A 24,860-nucleotide genomic window follows, 5' to 3' on the forward strand; every position below is an offset into this window, starting at 1 on the left:
ACATTTATAGTCAAAGGACCACCATTGATTTGTTTTATCCTTTTGACAGATATGTACAAATATATTGTTATGATATGCATGTATGTATATTTTTATCAATAAAAACGTCAATAAATCAATCAAAAGAAAGGGTCTCCTCAGCCAAGAGAAGGCTACGTAAAATAATCATTTAAATAAAATGTCTGTCACACAAAAGGTGAAAATTAACCACAACAATAATATCAGGACGATGCACACACTACATTTACTTTAGAAATCTAGGAATTCCACATAAGGTTGTATGCCTCCACCAACCAGTTGCCGTTTACATGCGTCTGTCCAGACTCATAATAGTAATATGTAGGGAATGAAGACTTAAGGAATTTAATGAACGTGTTTGTGAGGTCCCCGTGAAGTGACCCAGGGGTCGTTTAGGGGGTTCCAGGGGGGGCCAGAAAAAAAAAGAATGTAATAGCATCCAAATCAGTTTAACCATTTTAACCCTATTTTATACTACGGCTATTCAAACATAGCAGATCTACAAGCTCACAACGTGTCAACTATTTTAGATATATATATATTTTTAATCTGAAATAGTTTTTTTGTTTTTTAAACACAAATTTTCTCTCATCTTCTCCCTGGCACAAAATCTTTTCAGATGTGGTTCTGTGGCATAACAATTTGGGGGTCCTTCACATTATTTGAGAACCACTGTTCATAATTATGTAGTGTCTTTCTGACCACAGATCAGTCTGTCTGAGTCTCTGTGGAGTAATGGAGGCCCTGCCGCCTCCCCAACAACTGTTCCCTCCTCTCTGCCGCAAAAACATGGGACACATGCAGACTGCACAGACACACACACACACACATAAACACGCGTATGCACGTACATGCACCCGCCTCCATCCCACACAGTCAAACACAAATAATGGCACCCCCTTCCCCCACCTCCCAGGAGCGCATGCAGAGGTGTCGGCGTCATCTTTAGCTCGCACGAGTCATGCACGTGCCCGCTTCCACTCGTTATTTTAATGAGCACCCCCTCCCCCCCCTTCCCCCCCTCCAGGCATTCCTCCGCTCATGACACCAGCAAACGCTGTGCCACTGCAGCCGCATCACACGCTAAACAAGCCTCCTCGCCGCGACCCCTCTGATCCCCGCCATCTGATGCGCGACACTCACTCCACCAAGGCTTGATTCACACTTTCAGTTGCACCAAAAACGGCACATCTACAAGCTTGTAGATCCACTGTTTTCGGTGTGTGCGACGTGCCGATTCACAACTACGCATAAATCGCCCTTTACACCTCTCAGTTTCATCACGCATTCAACTCTGCAACGGATTGATGATGTCGCGGCACCTTTCCTTACAGGTCGCATTATAAACGCTGCATCGCGGAGTGTTGTGTGGAGGTCAAAATGCACGCATTGTTTTTCTTGGAATGACTTGAGCGCTGGTGTCACAGATGCTTCTGGCACCGATGTACGTTCGACACACAGCGGAAGGTATTCAAATAAAACATGGCTACTACACTTGCCTGGCTGTGTATTTTAGCTCTCATTTCTGCACACTTGAACGGCACATACAGTAGAGAGGTGTTTCTTTCACACAGGCCGTTGAGTAAAGGCGGCCATTGAAGGGGCGAGGCGTTTTGGTTTCCAGTCCGGGGCGAGGCGTTCATCATGGGTGTCTGGGCAGCGGGCCCAGCGCACAGTTATTAGTCAGTGAGACAAACAAGACCGTTCCTTCCAACCATCGCACCATCTGACTGCAGCGAGCGGTCGCGTCTGACTGCTCTAATGAGTTCTTATGAAGAGAAACATTACGCTGACAGTGGCCTGTTGTTCTCGGGACTTAACCCATTAAATCATTTTGAATTTTTCACAAATCTTCTCTTCTGGGGGTTCCCCTGGCACAAAACATTTTCAGATGGGGGGGTCCGTGGTCAAATACTTATCAATTTGGGGGTCCTTGGCACAAAAATGTTTGAGAACCACTGATTTAGTAGGCATTTTGTAGAATCAGCCTCAGGTCTTAATGGGTTAATGAGATATGGCCAACAATGCGTTTTTTCATCACGCACAGTTTGTTGAAGAAAGGTGAGTGGCAAGTGGCAGAAATTGAGCCTGCCTGCTAAGTTCCCTGGCCATTACTCCTATCAATACACCAGCCACCTAATTGGAGCGGTAATTAACACGGCATACTTTTGTAGCAGACAAACCTGACCCGCCATTTAATTGGCCATTTATGAAGCCACCGCTAACACTGGAACCAGTGGTGGGAAGTAACTACTGTAAGTGCATTTACTGTACTTAAGTATAATTTTGAAGTACTTTTTTCTTTACTTGAGTATTTCCATTTTTCCAAACGTGATACTTCTACACCAATAAATCTCAGCGGGCACAGATTTTACTTTTTACAACACTACATTTATCTGACAGCTTTTAGATACTACGGTAGTTACTTCTCAGATTTAGATTATTAAAACAATTATAAAAAATCTAAAAATTATTCTGAAATATGTAATCTCCATAATGAATACTTTTACTACTTTAAGTATATTTTGATGTTAATACTTTTGTACTTTGAATTAAGCTTTTTTTTACTTTTTACTAAAAACAGAGTGTTTTTATATTGTGGCATTGATACTTTTATTTAAGCAAAAAATCTGAATAGAGGATTGATGAGATGAACCGGTTCTTACCTGATTGAGGACGATGATCTCATCAGCGTCAACGATGGTGGACAGTCTGTGGGCGATGAACACAGATGTTCTGTCTTTGACCATCTCCTTCATCGACCTCAGAATGTTCTGAATAGAATGGAATATAACATTTTATATGGCAGACAATTAAAAACAACAAATCACCATAAAAGCACCAACATGTTATAAAATCACAGATAAGCTTGAGCTTGTTTCCACTGTGGTCCATTAAAACACTAAACTCAGAAGAATATACAGAACAACGGTGTTGTGGTGACCCACATCGAGAGACATTGAGAGACATTCACCAAAGAGGGCTTGTCCTTTTAAGAGCGGGGGTTAAGGGAGATAGTGACTTCTGGTTCTGGGTTCATGTTGTTGTTATTATTGCTGACCGCAGTGAATGAATGAATGTACTTATAGTGAAGCTAAGTAAACTACCTCGACTTGCCTACGTCTCCTGTCTCGCTGTTTCTTACTCCACAGTAAACACAACATTAAATACTAATGTAAACAGACAGACATAAAGACAGAACACATTTGACAAAAGACTTCACAAAGGCACACAGTGACACTGAGACAACGGGCTGGACAGCCAGGGGAGTTTATCCAATTCCAGTTTGTATTTAAGTGAAGCCATGATTTAAGATGACCATTACACTTTATCAGCTAATAACACTGGAATACCACCCAGGCAAATACAATCATAAAAATGAAATATGAAATATTCTTATTATATTGTAGGCTTACTCATCTGAAAAAATAAGATGCAAAAATATGAATGACAGGATATATATGAAATCAGCCCTGGAGCATTAACTTTAAGGTAATTTGGTTAAATAAACAGTGCTCAGAAATATATGGCTTTGTGCGTTCATGAAGTTGTTTGCTCTCCGTTCCAATGTTATATGATGGGAAGAAAAAAAGCTACGAGGCAATATGAAAATACTAAACTTGCAAATGAAGACTGAACTCCTTTTTATTCTATCGAGTTTCCCCAGGAGGACGTAATAGAACTCTGACTGTGACCCTCCCAGTCCCACTAACCATTTAAACCCTCTTTACTTAGTAAAACGGACCCGAGTTGCAACTGAACTTGGTACACTCTTTTTTTCACTCTACACCAAATTTCTTTGGCAAAAATAGGCTTGCGTTGTCAGCTTGTGTAGCCTATTTTTGGCGAATGTTTCCCCAAGAATAGGTATGCTGCGTGATAGTCTTATACAACTAGATTCTGACAAGTCCCAGAAAAGACACGCTGTGATTGGCCAGTAGTCACTTTGAGTGGTAGTTGGGGCAAACGCTCGCCCCAAAACATGATTTACGATTCTGTGTTTGCAGCGGGATTCGATCAGCGGGGGTTGGGGTCGGCAGTCCAATGCTCAGCGGAGCACAGCACGGCATCACACCAGTTTTTAAAAAAATGGTTTTAGGCTGTATTAGACTGTGACAACGCCCCCACCGTCCCCTCTGGGGGCAGAGTCCTTGTTTCTCATTTTTGCATTCAGCCAATCGCAAGGCAGGCTGGGCGGGGCTTGGTAGAATCTAGTTACCATTAAATAATACACGTCTATGGTGGGGTTCAAGTGGTTAAGGTAGGAAATCACTAGTGCAGCGAGAGTTCATTCTCTCCGCCCGACTTCCCATCTGCGAACACGGCCAATTGTGTTTAACCCTAACCCTATGCGTCCTGGACGCCCTCAAACCCCTCCCTTTATTTTTTGCTACTTAATCACTGAACCGCTTGTTGTACAGACAAGGTAGTCAACCTTAGTGGACTCGGCTGACAGTCCTCGTGATTAGTGTAAATTAGGCTGGCCCGGCCTGGACCACTGGCCTAGCGGTCCAGGCACCTAGGCTCAGTGTAGACTGACAGTGTGTCCTGTCAATAAAGGCATAAAGGCCCAAAAATAAATCTTTAAATGAGGCCCGCCCCCTTTTACCCTAGCATGGCCTACTACACCCTAGTAACCACTCGTTTGACCCAAGCAACTCCATAGCAACAGCTATGCTTTTAATAGATACACAAAAATGGCAAATATTTCTGCTCAACATAATTATGCTTTTAAATTGATAAAATCTCATTTCATTTAAACCTAAACTCTATTGAAACACTTGAACACTATACTGTTTAGTAGACCAGGGAAGCTCGGGGGCGCTGTACTTGGTCCACTCGTATTTACCTCTATACCACATCTCTTTGCCGAACAGCTCGTTGTGATGCGTTGTGAACTTTAGATAGCTATTTTTGCCCCCAGAACAGGAACGCTATGGTTCAAGTTGTTAATCTTCTTCTACATTTAAGAGGGTACATTCCTCCAAATGCTTTTCTACTCAAAAATAAACATAATTTTCTTTACAGTTGTTTTCAGCGAGCCCACGCAGTTTTCCCCAGAAGCTGCTTTTTTTCTAGTTAATGTTAACATTTACAAAGACTGTGGGCTTTACGCTCAACTAGGGATTTGGTAAGGGAGAAATGGTGGCAGGTGGCAGGGGGTGGGGTACGCATGTGTGTGTGTGTGTGTGTGTGTGTGTGTGTGTGTGTGTGTGTGCATGCGCACCCACACGCCCACACAAACGAGCTCATTCCTGAGCCAATCACCAAGCACTAATCATGCTGTGAGAAAGAAACAAAGAGATTTGTGGATTTACTTGAATGAGTGAATGTATACATCTGTGTTCTTATGAGCTGGCAGCCTACATGAACAGCACGCTGTCAGCGTGTGTGTACCTGGATTACTATATTTGTAAGGGCCAAAGGAATGGAATAGTCTAACCCCATCCCTCAAAAAATGCAGTTCGCTGGGCTCATTCAAAACAGCCCTAAAAACTCATCTTTCTGGAGGCCGAAAGAGGAGCTAGTACCAGTTTCCCTGTAGACAGACGACCCCCCCCCTCCTCTTTCCATTTTTTTTGTACATATATTATTTTTTATTTTTTCATGCTTTTTTTTTTGTACATAGTGGTATTTTTTCTGTATTATCTGTATTTTCATGTTGATTTTTGAACTGTTTGGTTGCTACTATATATGTCTATGAAATTAATTCAAGGACCCCAACGGAAACAAGTCCGCAAGGACTTTTTTGGCCGGACCTTTTAGACAAAAGCATTATAAATGTAACTGTGTTGTTTTACATTCTTTTGCCTAATAAAAATGTCAATCAATCAATCAATCAAATGTCCCCACAAGTATAGTATAATTTGAGGGGAAAAAAATACATTGTGAGGACCATGTTCCTGGTCCTTCGTGGTTAAAAAAGATTTTCAGAGTTTAGAGTACAATTAGTTAGGTTTAGACATTTAGAGCTAAGGTTTATGGTTTGGAGTTACCGTATATTTCCATATAGTAGCCCTACCGCAAATAGCGGCCCCCTTCCTAATACCACGCCAGGGGTCTGACACCATTTTGTGTAGTAAACGCCCCGTGTGTGCGTGCGTTCACTATTATGCTCACCTCTTCTGTAATAGAGTCCAGGGAGGATGTAGCCTCGTCATACAGTAGAATGGGTGGGTCCTTCAGTACGGCGCGAGCGATGGCCACGCGCTGCTTCTCCCCTCCTGGAAACAAAACCAACAGCACAATTAACCCATTAAGACCGGGAAAGTTTAACCACTTTTAACCATGATCTTCTACTTTGGCTATTCAAAAATAGCAGATCTACAAGCTCATAGCGAGCACCGGGGATTCTACAAATGTCTTCTAAATCCTAACAGTTTTCTGAAAAAACTCATGTTGCTATATCATATTTCATGTTAAGGACTCCCCAAAATTATGTATTTGGCCATGGACCCCCATCTCAAAATATTTCGTTCCAGGGACCCCCAAGAAGCACAGATCGGAGATAAAAAAGGTTCGCTTTAAAACATATACACATATATATATATATATATATATTTATTTATTCATTTTTTTTTTTAAATAACAGATCTACAAGTTCAGAGCTTGTAGATCTGCTATTTTTGAATAGCCAAAGAAATCTTAAAATGACACCGATGTGTTCCCGTTCTTAATGGATTAATTGCGGGCAGAAAAGAAGCAGGACACAAATATTTCTCCCACTGTGCTCGACATGGCCTTTATTACATGCGAGCTGAGCGAAAGACTTTTGAAAGCAACCCGGTGTTTGGCACACAGATATAAATACCACCGACAGCGGAGAGTGCGGCACAGGAGGTGAAACGCTCGCACGGCCCTGCGCTGACCCTCCAGCGCCCAGCGCTCGAGCGGCAGTCACGTACCAACCGCAGACAAATTAATGAGAAGTCAGTCATCTCTAAATATTATACCTCTCCCTCTCATCTCATCACTCACACGAAGAAAGCTCCTACCGTCGCGGTAATTGTGTCTAGGATGTTGAGTCAAAGTGCTCGCCGCGGCGTGTTTACAAGGCCGATACATGAGTAATGCAGGAATGCTGGGAGCCAAATTGCTAAATAAGCCTGCCAGGCAACATGTTGCTAAGAATAGCTCACAGACCAACATAGAAATTGACAATAAAACAACTGCATGTTTTTTTTTTTTTTTAAGAGAAATTGTTCTGTCTCTCAAAGCCGTCAGAAAAAGTTTTGTTGACACAGAGTTTGCCCGCAGTCGCCACGTAGGTGTAGAAACTGATGTGCAGCGGAGGAGCAGCGTGGGGGATCGGAGCTAATTCTGGGCTCCGTGCTAATAACGTGATGATAACGGAGTCTTAAGGAAAACAACTTTTGAGTCCACAACAACATCAGGTATTCAGTTGGTTTCACATAACACATTAGTCTTACAGGACTTTAAGACCGGGAACGCATCTGTGTCATTTTAAGATTTCTTTGGCTATTCAAAAATAGCAGATATACAAGCTCGATAAGAGTGTTTGTTCAGTAAAGAGAGACACATGGTCTGACATAAGGAGCGCTGGACGCTCCTTATGAGAGTAGGTGAGAGTAGGCTGAGGCTCCTAAAGAGTAGGTGGAAGTACTTGAGTAAATGTACGTAATTCACACATTTAATATAGCACAGTGCAGTAGGGGGCGAAACTCAAGTTTTGTAGACAACCTTTGTTTTTGTCTAGTTAGTGGCTCGAGCTTGTAGATCTGCTATTTTTGAAAAATCGTGAAAATGTGTGCAAATCTTTGAACATATATTTTTTAAAGCGAACATTTGTAACTCCAATCTTTACTTCTGGGGGGGGGGGTCCCTGGAACATTTTGAGATGGGGGTCCACGGCCAAACATATTTAAAAATGTTTTCTAAATCAACAGTATGTTGCTATATCAGTGGTGCTCCAACTTTTCCATGTCAAGGACCCCAAAATGATTTGGATTTGGCCGCGGACCCCCATCTCAAAATGTTTTGTTCCAGGGACCCCCGGAAGCACAGATCAGAGTGTGTGTTGACCCTCGTTCCAAACAATTCATATTGGTTGAATTCTAACTAGAAAAAGTGCTCCTCGGAGCACAGGTCTCCGCCAGGTCAGGTAGGTTATTGTGGGGCAGCAATGTTCGGAATTAGCCAATCAGGATGGAATATGAAAAATTGGATGGAACCATCTTGATCACTTGACTATATGTGTACCGATTTGCATGATGTTTGAATTTGTAGGAGTAATATAAAAAAGAAAAGTGTTGCAAAATTGGCCTCATGGTGGCGCTATAATAGGGCAATGTTAAAAGGGTGGCATTTGTTCTTCAATGTAGTGCGAATGTGCGTGCAAAGTGTCGCAATCGGACGCTGCATTCATGATTTGTGGCATTTTGTTCAAAACGGGCCACTCCTGCAAACTTTAGATGTCAATGTTAGCCAATCAGGACGGAATATGAAAATTTTAAAAGATCCATCGTGATCACATCATCGTGATCACATGACTATAGAGATCAAGTGTACCGATGTGCGTGAAATTTGGATAAATTCTGAAGGCTTAATATCAAAGAATGTGTTTTACATAAGTCGGCCTCCTGGTGGCGCTATGAAAGGCAAATGTGAAAAATGCAGGTCAGTTGTTTTTCCTTGGCCTCTAGGGAGTGTGCGTGCAAAGTTTCGTGCAAAGTTTCATGCAGATCGGTGCAGTTATAGGTAAAAACATAAATCGTCCATTTATAGCGCCACCATGAGGCTGATTTGAACATTTTCAAGTGGCATTTCTTCCTCGGCCTAGTGGGAATGTGCGTGTGAAATCTCACGGAAATCGCAAGCTGCGTTCATGATTTGAGGCATTTTGTTGAAAACGGAGCAATCCTGCAAACTTTGGAAGCCAACCTTAGCCAATCAGGATGAAATATGGAAAATTGGACAGATCCGTGTTGATCACATGACTATAGAGATACCGTGTACTGATTTGCGTGATGTTTGGATAAAATCTGTAGGAGTACTGTCAAGAAGTGTGTTTTGCAAAAAGCGGCCTCCTGGTGGCGCTATAAAAGGCTAATTTGAAAAATTTGGGGCAGAGGTTCTGCTCTGTCATCCAGGGAGTGTGTGTGCACAGTTTCGTTGCGATCAAGCCAACGGTGCCGGAGATTAGCTGTACACAAAATGACAGAATGACGGACGGACGGACACACGGACGGACACACACACACACACACACACGGACGGACGGACAGGGGGCAAAACATAGTCTCTCGCCATGCCTTTCGGCCTGGCGGAGACAATAATGTGAGATGCTGAATTGGTGTACAGGGAGGAAAGGAGGGGACCAAGTATACAGCCCCGGGTACTCCGGTCAAGGAAGTACATAGGGTTTAAAGGATGGTGTAAATTATATCATTTTGTTAAAATAACTGTTAAATATCGCTCCATCTACCCAGCATTTTAGTAGACATCCATTTTCAGGTCGGTATACCAATTTCATCCAATTAGGAGAGAGAACTCATACAGGATGCATAATAATCAAGTGAGATTGGAAGTAATTAAACAAATACATTAGAAGACAAAATTGGACGTAGAACAAATTATCTTTGTGGTGTTCTCTCCCCTGATTGGATAAAACTTTAACCCACCTGAACATTTATTTTCTGTTCATTAAAGAGTTGGAGAGACGGTGAGACCCCTGTTACTGAACAATAACAATGATTCCTTTCGGAATATAGAATTAAAATGTTTTAACAACTTACTAACAACTAATAATATCACTGGCTTTTGTCACGTGATTTTGTTTACAATTGAAGTAAAAAAATCCCAAAATGTAGACATTGAAATACAATTTTTAAACCAATTTAATGATTTCATAACCAGTATACAGGATGAATGACATTCTAAGCTCACACAACAAATAAATAAGGGTAGTTCTTGTGAAGAACAATATATCGGTGTGGCTGAAATTTCGGGCATTATCTGACTTTTTTGACGACATCGGCAATTATGCAACCAGTTAGGAACCAAATGGACCCTTATGGGTCTGTAAAAATGGAACCAAATGGAGTTAAATTAACATTGATATTACAATTTAAATTGGGGTCCCAGAGATAAAAATGCCATTAAATAGGGGTCCGTAGCCTAATGCATGTCAAACTGGGGGTCCTTGAAATTAAAATGGTTGAGAATCACTGCTAGAGCCGTAAAAAAAAAATCTTCTCTTATGGGGGTCCACTCCCTGGCTTATCTTTTCAAATGGGGGTCCGCGGACTAATAAGTGTCAATTTGGGGGTCCTTGACATGAAAAGGTTTTGAGAACCACTGGTCTAGGGCTCTCCAAAAATCTGTATCACTGTCGTTCGGGCTTTAGTGTGCGAGGTGGTGGGTGTGGCCTACCTGACAGCTTGAGGCCTCTCTCGCCGACCTGGGTGTCGTAGCCATGGGGCATCTTCAGGATGGCATCGTGGATGCCAGCCAGCTGTGCCACACGGTACACATCCTCTGCAGATGCCCTCATGTTCCCGTACAGCAGGTTGAAGAAGATGGTGTTGTGGAACAGAACAGCATCCTGGGGGGGCGAAGAACAACATGTTTTCCTTTTTAATAGATGATTATTATTACTATTATTAAGCAGTTTGTTTTTTGCATTATCCAGGATTAACCAATTAAGACTGGGAAAGCATCTGTGTCATTTTAGATTTTAACCACTTTAACCATTATTTTAAACTTTGGCTATTCAAAAATAGCAGATATACAAGCTCATAGCGCATGCCGCGCTATGAGCTTGTATATCTGCAAAGTAATGTTGCAAGCTGAGCTACAACAACAACATGGCAAAAGTAGTAGATGCTACATCATTTTTTCCAACATTGAACCAACTTCATTCCAAGTCGGTGTTCTCTCAGTAATCAATAAAGCTGTCAGACAGACAGGCAGGCAGGCAATAACTGTTCACTTCAATTGTGTATTAAACAATATGCTGTGTTCTCTGCTCTCACTGCTCTGAAACCAATTTGGCAAAAAAAGCAAACAAAAATATCTGCTCCACATAATAACAAAGAGCATAAAGTATGTACTGTGTGTTCCTCTCTCTCTCTGTGTGTCTGTCTCTGTGTGTGTGTGTGTGTGTGTGTGTGTGTGTGTGTGTGTGTGTGTGTGTGTGTGTGTGTGTGTGTGTGTGTGTGTGTGTGTGTGTGGACACCTGTTTGCATGGGTGTGCACTGTTCAATTTAGACTTGGGAACAATTGCTGGACAAAAAAATAAAATAATAAATATGTGCTCCACACAACATTACAAAAACACATGTTCTCTAGATAACAGTTGATGTGTGTGCGTACGAGAGAGAGAGAGAGAGAGAGAGAGAGAGAGAGAGAGAGGGGCCCATCTAAGGCCAATCAAGTAGAAACCAGCACAGATCTGACCGCAGGAATCATCTCACGACAGGGCTCACGTGTTTTTTTTCAGACGGCTGCATCCGGCCAATCACAGTGTAAGAATGGCCAGGTGTGGATAAATGTGCCGGCTGAAAACGATTGACATTTAACTATCACACTCCTAGATATTCTTGTTTCAGAGCCTAGGCCTCGCCCCCTCAGGTTTATGACATGAAGAAGTGGAATTCGGCCAAGAAGAGCAACTTCTCCGACATGCAGATAAGATATTTTAATGGCAAATAATTAAAAAACAATTTGATAATTGAGGTCCTTGGCCTGCTGTCAGCGTGCACAAGAAACATGAGGCTGATCAGCCTAATGGAGAGATTAGCGGCAGAAAGCACACACTTGCTTGCACATACAAGCAAGCAATAATGTATTTATACACATCTTTGCTGTCAGGTGGAAACCTTTTATGTCCAAAACCATTACTTTTCAAGAAATAGAAAAAATAACCCGTGTAGCAATGGATCAGATGTAGTTATTATTTATTCACAAGCTCTTGTAGTTAATACTTTTCAGTGGTTCGTTATTTATAAAACCAGACAATTTCTCAAAAGTAGCAAATATTGCTACTTTCACTATTTCGGCATGACACTTTTGTACAACGAAAAACCAGGAAATGTTTAAATATGGAGATACAAGGTTTCTACCCAACATACAGTATATATTGTTTTGATTGTAGCAAAGACGCATATAGAGAGGACTGCAAAAACAAGGAGAACAGGGAGGAAAATCCACCATAACAAATAATTCACCATCCGTTTTGATCAAATTGGAAGCTCACTGTAACCAAAGTTTGGCTGAATTCACTTTAGTTCTTATAGTTTCTCATTGTTCTATGCTGCCCCCTCATTGTAGGGGAAATTGAGCAAATGCCTTTTGGTTTTCACAAATAGTGAAATTATCAGATCTACTGTACAAGCAAACAATGTGTTAAAATGCGCCACGTTGTGCCATTTTCACTATGCGCCATTTTCACTATGCGCCACGTTGTGCTATTTTCACTATGCACCACGTTGTGCTATTTTCACTATGCACCACCTTGTGCCATTTTCACTATGCGCCACGTTGTGCCATTTTCACTATGCGCCAACTTTGTGCTATTTTCACTATGCACCACGTTGTGCTATTTTCACTATGCGCCACGTTGAGCCATTTTCACTATGCGCCACGTTGTGCCATTTTCACTATGCGCCACGTTGTGCCATTTTCACTATGCGCCACGTTGTGCCATTTTCACTATGCGCCACGTTGAGCCATTTTCACTATGCGCCACGTTGTGCTATTTTCACTATGCACCACGTTGTGCTATTTTCACTATGCACCACGTTGTGCTATTTTCACTATGCACCACGTTGTGCTATTTTCACTATGCACCACGTTGTGCTATTTTCACTATGCACCACGTTGTGCTATTTTCACTATGCACCACGTTGTGCTATTTTCACTATGCACCACGTTGTGCTATTTTCACTATGCACCACATTGTGCTATTTTCACTATGCGCCACGTTGTGCTATTTTCACTATGCACCACATTGTGCTATTTTCACTATGCGACACGTTGAGCCATTTTCACTATGCGCCACGTTGTGCTATTTTCACTATGCGCCACGTTGTGCCATTTTCACTATGCGCCACGTTGTGCCATTTTCACTATGCGACACGTTGAGCCATTTTCACTATGCGCCACGTTGTGCTATTTTCACTATGCACCACGTTGTGCTATTTTCACTATGCACCACGTTGTGCTATTTTCACTATGCACCACGTTGTGCTATTTTCACTATGCACCACGTTGTGCTATTTTCACTATGCACCACGTTGTGCTATTTTCACTATGCACCACGTTGTGCTATTTTCACTATGCACCACGTTGTGCTATTTTCACTATGCACCACGTTGTGCTATTTTCACTATGCACCACGTTGTGCTATTTTCACTATGCGCCACCTTGTGCTAATTAAAAGAAAACTAGAGGGCGGCAAAAAAGTGGCCACTTAAAAAACGTGCAGTGTGAGCTTGTAATCTGCTATTTTTGCTTTTTTTTGCATGTAATGACATGTCCAAAATAGGGATTAATGAATGGATGGTTGCAGAAAGAAAACAATTGTTCATAAGTGTCTATCTAAAAATCTGATTAATCTGAAAGAAAAACATGGTGTGGAGGGAATATGAATAAAAGACCAGAATTTTGAGGTTAAAATGCAAAAGCTAGGGGGTGGCAATTCCCATCCCCTGGAACCCTACATGACGCTCCAGTGTGTGATGTTGTTAAGTGTGTTCAGACCTGAGGGATGACGCCCACAGACTTCCTCAGGCTGTCCAGGCTGACATCCTTGATGTTCTGACCAGCGATGTAGATGTTCCCCTGCTGGGGTTCATAGAAGCGGAACAACAAGCGCACGAGGGTGCTCTTCCTGCAACCACACCACAACACCAACCATCAGTCAATGAAAACGTCTATCAGTCATCAAACAACATCTTACTTACGGTGTAAGCAAACAAATAAAATAAAGAAAATGAACACATTTTTTTTTTAAATAGATTGTTTATAGATTATATTAAATTTAACGACTATGAAAAGAATATTTAACTTGAATTACATTAATACTCAATGGGCCTCATTCACTAAGCTCTTTTACGCACACATGTTGTACTTATCGGCACTTTTACAGGTTGAGAGACTGATTCATCAAAACATTTTGCAGGTGAATTTTGACGGATGTCCACTCAGAGGCAGATTTACATGAGACCAAAGCTATTGTCAACACAAAAAAAAAAGATGTCAAACGAGCTATTGCATATTATAGACATGATACAAATTCAACCAATCTTTTTTTCTTTTCAGTTGACGCATTTAGAGCTGAATTATTAGTTCCCTCGGCGTGTGTGCCATTTCTGCAAGTGTGGCCACAGTTTCACCTATTGGGCTTTCATGCCAACTCCAACGTCGCGCTATTCATTTATAATATTGACCATGTCACATGAACGCAGTCTTACAATCTGATGAGGATACAGTAGACCTATGGATGAAATCCAGCTGTGTCCATTACTCAATTTCCAAGTCCGTAAGACAGTGTTCGTCCAAAGGACAGATTCCCCTCAGTAATCAATAAAGCTCTGATAAAATATTGGCGGATTCCAGTATCATCTATTTAAATCGGCTAAGGTGAGTGAGCAATTGTTCAGTAGAAAGGGCTTACAGGTATATAATATCCATTCCAAGTTGTATTACCCTTTGGTCGTGAGGTTAAACTTAACGTTCAGCGGATCCATCGTGTGAGGGACTCGCTTGCGCTGATCTACAAGTTGTCAAGTGGGTGAGTCCCGCCGCGTTGTAAGCTTGTAGATCTGTCCATTTTGAAGAGAGATTATGTTTGACATTGACGTTGGATGTTGGATGTTTCCGGTTGCCTTTTATGGTCTTAAATGGGGCGTGGAAGAATGCAAATGATCTCCACGTGCGCACGCCTTTGACTTTCAAACAAAAATTAGATACACCTGTGATCCGCACATATCAGGGCTCTACACTCCCTTTGGTGAATCACACGTGAATTTGTGCTTAGAGAAAATACACACCTCTTTAGTCACTATATTTACGAACAGCTTAGTGAATGAGGCCCAATGTATTTTTGTTTATTATGTCTATATAAATGTGTGACAAACGGACAATCCTGATCTCGTAAAAAATTGCCAATTGGCCAAACCCAAATATCAGTTATGCTCCAACACACACGCACACACCTAAGCTCTCATGACTAATACAATGGCCGGGTCGTCATTCCGCTCGTCCGACACCTACCCTGATCCACTGCCTCCGACGATAGCCACCTTCTTCCCGGCGGGCACCTCGAAGGACACCCCGTTCAGGACCTTCTGGCCTTCGAGGTACTCGAAGTAGACGTCCTCGAAGCGGATTGTGGCATCCTGCGGCATGATCGTCAGCGCTGGAGCCAGATCCTTCTCCTGCAACCAACCAACGCCAGTGTGTTTATTAATGTCACACAAATACTATGGGACAGAAGTCCTGAGCTGAGCGTGCTCCACTGTCAGTGGATTAAGAGAAGGAGAGACGGGTGCAGAGTGCAGACTCTAAACAAACAGTCTATAGAAACAAACGTTTCATTTCATTTATGCACTCAGTACTTGCACTCAATACTCTGGGACCTTGATTTCCAAATGAAATGCAACTTTCATCTGAAAAGTAAAGTTCCTCGTGTAAAAGGAGCCCCAACCAAGTATTGAGTGCATAAGTGAAAATACCTTTCAGAGGGTTGTTTATGTATAATAAATAATGTTTTTGATATACTAATAGTTTGAATGGATTAATCAAGATTAAAGCAAAAAAAAAGGCTTTGAATATTTCACTTTAACTCTTTAACTGCCAAAAACGGGAATTCCCGTCCGATGGCTCTATGGCTATCATGGCCAATGACGGAAAGACGGAAATATTTTTTAAATTTTTTTTTTTTTTTTTTTTTGGGTTATCTCAAAGGAACTAGGAGATAACGCTATCCAAAAAATTGCTGCTACATTCACTTCAATGTTAAAAAACAAACGGAGGAAAAATTCACCTTTTTCCTGGCACTGGGACGACACAGTCTGAAATAAGTGTGGCAGTGAAAGAGTTAAAGTTTGTGTGTAATGAATCTAGAATAAATTAAAGTTTCACTTTTTTAATTACAATACTGTAAGGAAATTTACTTTTTCACAACATCCACATTTTCTATAATGGACTTGTACCTCCATATCGATATTGTAGCATATGTATACTGTTACTGTATATATACTGTATTGTGATAACATTTCAAAAAGGGGAAAATTGCTGATCTACAAGCTCTCAATGCGTCGATATGCAACAGGCATATCGAATCGATGCATTCGATATTTCTACAAAAGCAAAAGTTTTGAAAATATAAAATAATGTTTAAGGGATTCAAACCAGGAAAAGACAATACTCATGCCATGTCATGATATATTATGATATCCAAACTCACAGACAATATCTAGTCTCATATCACAATATGGCCATATTGCCCAGCCCCAGTACGATGCAACTTCATCCAACATCTGGTACTGTTGTGGTTATTAAATAGGTCCATACAAAATGTTTCTATCCTTCATATGGTTGCTGTCGGGCAGAAACCTCGTATCTCCATATTTTAACATTTTATTATTTGTAAATTAATTCCCTATACTTCATCATATTACATTGTCACACAAAAGCAAACAAAAAAAAGCTTATGCTTGCAATATCAGCTATTTTTGCTACTTTCACATTATTTTCAAGTGAAAGTGCTTAAGTATATCTGTGGGTTTCATAAATACAAGTATTAAGAAGAGTTTGTGACTGAATAATAACATCCAATACATAGGATGCATAGGATCACATTTCCCGAAAAGTCACAGTTCTGGACATACAAGGTTTTCACCGACAGCGACGATATACTATCTTCCGTGGACGTGGAGGAAATCGATAACTGTGAATACAAAGAACCGGTCTTCGGCCAAGGCCAGCAGAGTAAAAGCTTCTATCCTGCTCTGCTTCTACACTAGCTAATAGCACCATAATCACCCTCGACCCCCCCCCCCCCCCCCCGCCCGGCCACTGAATGGAGACCATAACACATGGTCCATTAGTATAAACAGATGCTAATTTTACAAGCCCCCAAAATGGACAGGGGGGGGGGGGGAGAGAGACTACGAGGCCAAAATAACATTTTATTATTATTTTTTCTGAGCAGAAATTAAGGCAGGAAAGATGTGAATGATTTTACATCCACATAATAGGCCAACCTGTTTAGAGAAATTATTTGCTGAGAAACACAACGACAGGAGGCTTTACTGATGAGTGAAGATAAGTGGGCGGATTCATGTCTCCTATAGAAATTATAGGTTGGAGACGGGAATGGAATTCATACTGGTCGGACGTTTGCACTTAAGCGTACTTTGTGTGACGCAAAAGGGGCGGTCTTTGCCCCTTGAAAAAGTGAATAAAAAAAACTAAACGCTGGCAGGCGGCCTCGCTGATGACAACCCAGTTATTACAACATTAAAAGGAAACACGTTTTTTGTGACAAATGAACTGACTAAAGCTGAAGAAATTACGGGGTTTGGGGATCAATCGATTTATACATTTATTTATTCAATGTTCATGACATGCTTGCATGCTTTTGGGTGCCATGCCATGATTTGAACCCTTTAACACTTGTTAAGCCCTGTATACTCCATTGTAAAACGAATTTAAAAAAAAAAGCTAATCAACAAGCTCACTATGTGTTCTGTGCACTGTAAAAACTAAATATATATATAGTGTAGCGACCCTGCGAAAGACCCGGCCGTCCTTCTCCAAGGGAGCTAGCTTTCTTGGCGTTGCTTGTTACCTGCCGGTCACGAGCTAGCTTTCTTGGCGTTGCTTGTTACCTGCCGGTCGCGAAACGTTACATTGGTGTCAGAAGCGGTTGAGGACCGGTGGAGCGTGCCCTTGCCTGAGGGAAGTGAGGGACTCGAGCAGTGAAGTGAGAAGCGCGAGGGCACGCTCCAGAAAGGGGGGGGGTAGTATAGCGACCCTGCGAAAGACCCAGCCGTAACTTGTTCCTCCAAGGGAGCTAGCTCTCTCGGCGTTGCTTGTTACCTGCCGGTCTGCAGAGCTGGAGACCGGGGTTCGATTCCAGCTCGGGGTGCGAAGCGTTACAATATATAATTAGGACCATTTTTTTTTTACAATGTCCACCAGGTTTTTACACAGAGATCGTGAAATATTGGTGTGCAAAGAACCACCATTGACGCTTTGCGTCAGGCCATCAGGTTACCTTGATCTTGGTGTCCACACTGAGCAGGGTGAAGAGTGTTTGCATGTCGATGAGCGCCTGTCTGGTCTCTCTGTACACGGTACCCAGGAAGTTGAGAGGAAGCGAGAGCTGAAACAGCAGGCCGTTCACCATCACCAGGTCTCCCACCGTCATGTTGCCTAAACACAGTAAACACCTCGTCAACGGACGGCGATTTTATGTCCCCATTAGCGCTGCAAGTATTTATCATTTTATTGGTGATTATTTCAATGATTATGTTTTAAAAAAACGTCCCCATGAAAAAAAGAAAAGAAAAAGAAAATCACAATTATCTTTTCTCCTATATGTTCATTTCTCATTCATCTGTAATAAATCTTGTTATTTTCCCGATTCATGTGATTATCAGGCATTTCATCAGGTTATACAATTGAGAATCGTTGATCTGGACTGCTATCATGTCATGTACCTGCCACGATGCCCTGGCTGGCCATCACCATGATGGATGCGAGGCCCACAGAGAAGATGGCGCTCTGTCCAAAGTTAAGCAGGGCCAGCGTTGTTGTGGTCTTCAGGGAAGCACTCTCGTACGTCTGCAGGTAACCATCGTACTTCTCCGCTTCATACCTCTCATTGTTGAAATACTGAGACGGAAAAAGAAGATGCAAAGATTGTGAAGGAGAGGAGAAATGTTAAAAATTAACAAAGAGAAATGGGAAGCAGAGAGACAGTGAGGTTACAGGGTCAAGGGTGAACAAACCAGTATTGAAGCACATTAAAACTTTGGTAGAGGTTTTGGTTGTGTAGTCCCCTTGCCATGGTGTAACTCCAAATATTGGAGTCACAATATGCTACAATATTGCTCCATTGATCAAATTGACTAACATTACATTGAAAACAGGTCTAAAGAGAAGTCTCACTTCTCATACACAATGAACACAAACAAAGTGGATTCTGCCAATGCATAAAATGTGCATTATTTCTGTTCACAATGATTGATAGAAGGTACCATCATCATTTGTTACATTTGTAATAACAAACATGGTGAGTCTGGGTTTCTTTTAAATGTTACCTCTGCAAAGGGAGCCTTTACAAAACGTTGTGTCGTACATCCTTATATAAACAGGAACCCCTCGGTTAATAGCAGTCAAGGACAGTACAATACTAGTTTGATTGTCACGTTATGCACTCGCCTCTGCCTGTAGCAGTCTGCTCAAACAGTGACGTGACAAAGCATTTTGCAGATGCTTGTCTCATTTTTAAGGTTTTAAATGGGCTTGCACCTCCACCACTAAAACAGTTCATAGAGCGAAGAGAAAGTGGTGACAGAACAACAAGGGCAGCTACCAGAGGAGACTGTGAGGTACCATTCAGACAGAGTGTGTTTGGTAAAACAGTCTTCTCTGTTAGAGCCTCCCATCACTGGAACAGTCTTCCTACCGAAGTAAGAGAGACCACCAACTATCTAACTTTCAAATTCAACCTTAAAAGATGGCTTAAAGCTAACCAAATTTGTAATCATGAGTAAATTTCGGCTCCATTAATCACTGTCTTCTCATATTTTACTGTATTTGTTTTGTCTTCTGTACTACAGTATGTCTACTTGTTTTGTATTGTTGACGATGTCTCTTTTTGTATGGATAACTATACCACTTTTTTTAACAGCCCGCTCAGGGACTACAGATGAAATTTAGCCAACTCTGGCTCATTTACATGGACGTGAATAACTGACATGTTGATCAATGTGCATTGTCCCTGTTAAATTAATTAATTAATTAATTAACACATCCACCGCCAGAGGTTAATCTCATAATGTACTCACCAGTGCCAAGGTGTTTTTGTTGTTTTTTTGTTTTTTTCATGTCGCCATAGATCTTGTTAAAATCCTTAAGATTGAGCCGTGAACGGTCTGTTTACATCCGCGAGATCTCCCTGTATCTCCCAGTGAAGATCGCGTGTCAAACGGGGCATCCATGTTTGAGTTAGAGCGGATTACGTTAAACAGTGAAATGCGAGGAGAAAAAACTACAGGAAGAGAATTGAGTTTCAGTTTCGTCTGTAGAATGGGAGCGGGCGTGATCGTCAAAACCGGATCCCAAATAATTCTATTTCCTGTCATCAAACCGGAAACGGAAGTGGATCAAAAAAATTCCGAAAGTGCACCCGGACCGCGCATGCGCGAAAAGACCGCAGCCTGTAGGGCTACGGTCTCGGCGCTTAACAGTTGGATTTAACGGACCGTAGGACTACGTTCTTGGCGGTTGATGTGTTAATAAACCCGGGGCAGTTCGCAAGAATGCTGCAACAAACTTGATATGTACTTTTAGCATTAACGACTTACATGCCATCAGTTAGTGAGAGGGAAAAAAAGACAAATCTACAACTTCAAAAGCCCAAGTCCAAAAGTCTTATAATGCTAGAAGACATGTCCTGAATATAGAATCTGTTGCCAACGTGTAGGAGGGGATGGAAAAGAAGAAAATAGAGAGAAAGAAAGATGGTTGATTCTCTATTCTCTCCCAGGTAGAACTGGTCCATGGTTGCACTGCTATAATTGCAAGGATATCAGGTGGTTGCTGATGTTGTCTTTTCCTGGTTTAATCACTTCAACCGTATTCTATACTTACACAAATGTTCCAAGATAGCAAAAATAGCCTTTTTAGTCTACAATGAGTTAGCCTGTAGATCGGATATTTTAGCTATGTTTGACAATTTTGTAAATATATTTTCAATCAAAATCAATATCTACATTATAAAAGGTATTTGGAAAAAATATATATACTGCGATAGATTTGATCCATATCACCCGCCGGCCGTACATGACCGCTCCTAAACTAAACTAAGCAGCATTACCTAATAGCCCTGTTTGTTTAGTGTCTACTATTATTCCTACGCTCTGGTTAAGTGGGCGATTCACTACTGTAGCCAAAAGGCAAACGCTTCTGCTACATCTGCAGCCGTAGATTTGATTTGCATACAGGGATGGGAGATGCAGGGAATAGGAGACAGAGGGAAGTAGCACGCGGAGCGGAGGACAGACAGACAGACGGAGCCGAGCACTGTTCAGGTTTCTCATCCAGCCCCTTTGTAAAAGTGGAACGGATTTCTGAGTGGGCGGAGTAATTACATATGCACACTCAGTCTCACAGTGATGCTAAATCCAGCCGGCGCTGAGCCTGACACAGATGACACAAAGTAACACACATAACAAAAACATGAAGGAAAGACGTGGGACCATTGAACACTGTGGCACAAGAAAATGTTTTCTGTAACAAAACATAGATCTGGGAGAGCAGAAAAAGCTACTTAAAGCTGCAATCCATTTATGTCCTATGCAGGATTCAAATCTGGACTGAGGTCTGACATTTCTACTGCTGAGCTAAGACAGAGGACGCGCTTGGGCAAGGGTGATATTGATCACACTTTGAGCTTCAGGCAGTACCACATGTCAAAAAGTAGCGGTCCTACCAGAACACAGGGTCTACAGTAAATGTCTCAATGGAAGGGTACGGAGACAACCTCCAACCACTGCAGATGTACTAGTTATATTGTATTATCATACCCTATCATTACAGATTGATTAAAATAATGTTTTATTCATTCAAATAAGTTCTGGATTGCAGCGTTATTGGTGTAACCGGCACGTGCGACAGGTGACCCAGAGATTGGATTTATATTTAAAAATTGTAAGAAAACAGTGCAATAGGTAGAGTAGGCCTCATTGTTTACGTTCCTGTCCTCATGTGAGGACAGATTTCACACAAATTAGCCACGTCCCCTTCAGACAAATACCTGTAGTCCAAAACTGTAATTAGACCACGACTTGTTTACAAGTAAACCAGACCATGACCCAATGACATTTAAATATAACAAGAACAAAAGTGACTGTTTCAGAGTGAGAAAAGACGGAGGGGGAGAGAGAGAGACAGACAGACAGACAGACAGAGAGAGAGAGAGAGAGAGAGAGAGATGGGCCTTCTCTGAGTAAATTAATTAAAATACAAATCGTGCCAGAGGTAATCATGCTAATGAAACACGGCATTATCACACAAGAACAAATATTTGCTCTCACATCTACGTGCTTTGCTGTGATGGGGGGAGGGGGGGGGGGGGTGAGAGGAGGTGCGGGAGGTGTGATGCGAGGTGCGGGGTGGGGTGGAAGAGGAGGTGGTCTCACCTTAACGGTCTCATAGTTGAGGAGGGAGTCGATGGCTGCGTTCCCCGCCTCGTTGTCTGCTGCGTTCATCTCCACCCGGAAACGAGTCCTGTGTAAGATGGAGGCCGGTCACATGACACATACCCGCCTAATAGAAGCTAAACCTGCTAACCAGTGGAAATAAGCGATGGCGAGTCAATGTTCTTACCTCCATTGAGTGCAGAGGATGGTGAAGGCTGTATACGCCGATAACGTTCCCACAGCCACGGCCGCAAACTGTCCACCGCATTTATAATACTGTAGAGCAAGATAAAAAACAGTTATTAAAATTAGTATACAGCTTGCCATAACCACTTTCAACCTGCATGGCGTCCCATTAACAAATCTAAATGGTTCGAAATATTACAAAAATGTGCAGATCTACAAGCTACTTTTGCGTGACACTGTTGTATGACAAAGTGCAAAATAAGGCTTAAAGAGACGCTTTTTAGACAGTCTGTTTGAGGCTTACCAGTGAAAATCCTGGCATTTTCTTTAGCTCTGCATATCTCGAAAACCATGAATATACAGTTTCATAACTAAAATCTGGTCTTCAGACTAATTTACTGAGAACAGGTTTGGCGCAGAGCACGCAACTCAGATGAGGAGTGACATCATGTCACACAGAGCCCAATAAATTAATGACAAAGTATGCAGGGACCTTGAGTGAAACAAAACAAACTGCCCCATAATGAGGAAGTGACTGGCTTGTTTGTTTTGGTCACAGTGCGTTTGGTGGATGTTCTCTGTGGATACTCAAATTCCGGACGATCAAAATGTATGCATAATTCATGGGATATGGAATACTAAATGAGGGCAAAGATAGAACAAAGAAAAGGGTACTGTAAATCTCCTTTAGGGATGGTTCTTTTTGGAGGAGAAACGCCAAGCCATTAAATTCTGATCAGGCACCTGAGATCAGCGTCACACGGTATTACAACAGCACATTCTCTCCTTTCACCCATTTCACTATCAAATTGAGTGTTACAAATGGAGGGGAAAATACAAGAACTAATCGCGCTAATGCTTTAGCTATTTGGGCAATGGGCTCTGACCTCATTACAGGGAAGCTGACATTATTATGGTCCTAAGTAGGATAATAGCAGCAAGCCATAGAGGATCCACGCTCCTGGTGCCCGCCAAGGAGGAGGGCATCTGTTCAGGGCAAACCAGTACCACCAGTACACAGGAATACATTAACCCATTCAATCTGGGAATCTGTGTCATTTTAGATCTTTGTCTATTAAACAAATAGCAGATATACAAGCTCATAGAGTGCCGCGCTATGAGCTTGTAGATATGCTATTTTTGAAAAATCTTGAACATTTGTGCAAATCTTTGAATATATATTTTTTTTCAAGCAAACATCTTTAACTCAAATCTTTGCTTCTGGGGGTCCCAGGAGCAAAACACTGCTCAAAATAATTAAGGGAACACTTTGATCCCTTAATTCTTTTTGGCAGTTTTTGTAAGCAGTATGTACACAGTTCATGAACACTCAAAATAATTAAGGGATCAAAGTGTTCCCTACATTTCTTTGAGCAGTATATTTTGATTCTACAAATGTCTGAACAAACTTGTGTTGCTATATCAGTGGTGTTCAAACTTTTTCATGTCAAGGACCCCCAAAATTATATGTTTTAGGCCGCCGACACCCGACAAAATATGTTGTTCCGGGGACCCCCAGAAGCAACGATTTGAGTTAAAAATGTTGTTTTAAAAAAATATAAGTACGATAAGATTTGCACAAATGTTCAAGATTTTTCAAAAATAGCAGATCTACAAGCTCGTAGCGCTGCACTCAATGAGCTTGTAGATCTGCTATTTTTGAATAGCCAAAGTATAAAATAATGCTTATAGCTCAAATCTAAAATGACACAGATGCGTTCCCGGATTGAATGGATTAAGCTGTTTCCAAGCTGTGGGATTCATCATTGAGTCTAATGGGTTCCACGCTGCCACCAAAACTTCTCTGGCATTGGCTTTCTATTTAGGATGCAAATGAGACCACGTCCCACAACTCGTTTTCCACACAATCTGCTCTGAAAACAAAACGCACCACGGAGAGGGAACATGAGCCAACAGGAGGGCTACAAACAGGATTGGTACTCGGCTGGCAAATCTGTGGATGTTTTAGTCAATTTGAGACGCTGAACTGTGCGGATTGATGGCAAATCGTTCCAGCGTAATGCAATACCGTCTGACATGGGAGTCTGATCCTACAATACCCAGAATGCATTGGTCTATTGGCCCCTAGTGGCTTAGGAGAGAATGGCTGTAGTATTTGATGTGTGTGGTGCTTTCAATTGGCCGCCACGGCAAACACAAAGAGTTGACTGATTTAGCGCCAACATGTATTGACTCCCATCGATAAAGACATGGGAATAAGGCTGAAAACCCGATATCATTCCAATAGTATTCCTT

The 24,860-nt window shown here is 41.7% G+C and overlaps 1 protein-coding gene across 1 annotated transcript in view; it reads right to left on the reverse strand.

Moving 5' to 3' along the window:
• Positions 1 to 24,860, reverse strand: part of abcb7 (ATP-binding cassette, sub-family B (MDR/TAP), member 7) — a 49,043-nt gene that overhangs the window by 2,864 nt on the left and 21,319 nt on the right. Inside the window, exons 7-15 of the mRNA XM_080416478.1 lie at positions 22,606 to 22,694; positions 22,419 to 22,506; positions 18,711 to 18,885; positions 18,266 to 18,423; positions 15,256 to 15,419; positions 13,741 to 13,870; positions 10,411 to 10,582; positions 6,139 to 6,242; positions 2,685 to 2,792 (exon numbers count right to left, since the gene is read on the reverse strand). Coding sequence (XP_080272604.1) covers positions 2,685 to 2,792; positions 6,139 to 6,242; positions 10,411 to 10,582; positions 13,741 to 13,870; positions 15,256 to 15,419; positions 18,266 to 18,423; positions 18,711 to 18,885; positions 22,419 to 22,506; positions 22,606 to 22,694 — 1,188 coding nt within the window. The remainder of the gene's footprint in view (positions 1 to 2,684; positions 2,793 to 6,138; positions 6,243 to 10,410; positions 10,583 to 13,740; positions 13,871 to 15,255; positions 15,420 to 18,265; positions 18,424 to 18,710; positions 18,886 to 22,418; positions 22,507 to 22,605; positions 22,695 to 24,860) is intronic.

Source organism: Gymnoscopelus braueri (genome assembly GCF_963280865.1).
Source record: "Gymnoscopelus braueri genome assembly, chromosome: 20".
NCBI classification, from domain to species: domain Eukaryota; kingdom Metazoa; phylum Chordata; class Actinopteri; order Myctophiformes; family Myctophidae; genus Gymnoscopelus; species Gymnoscopelus braueri.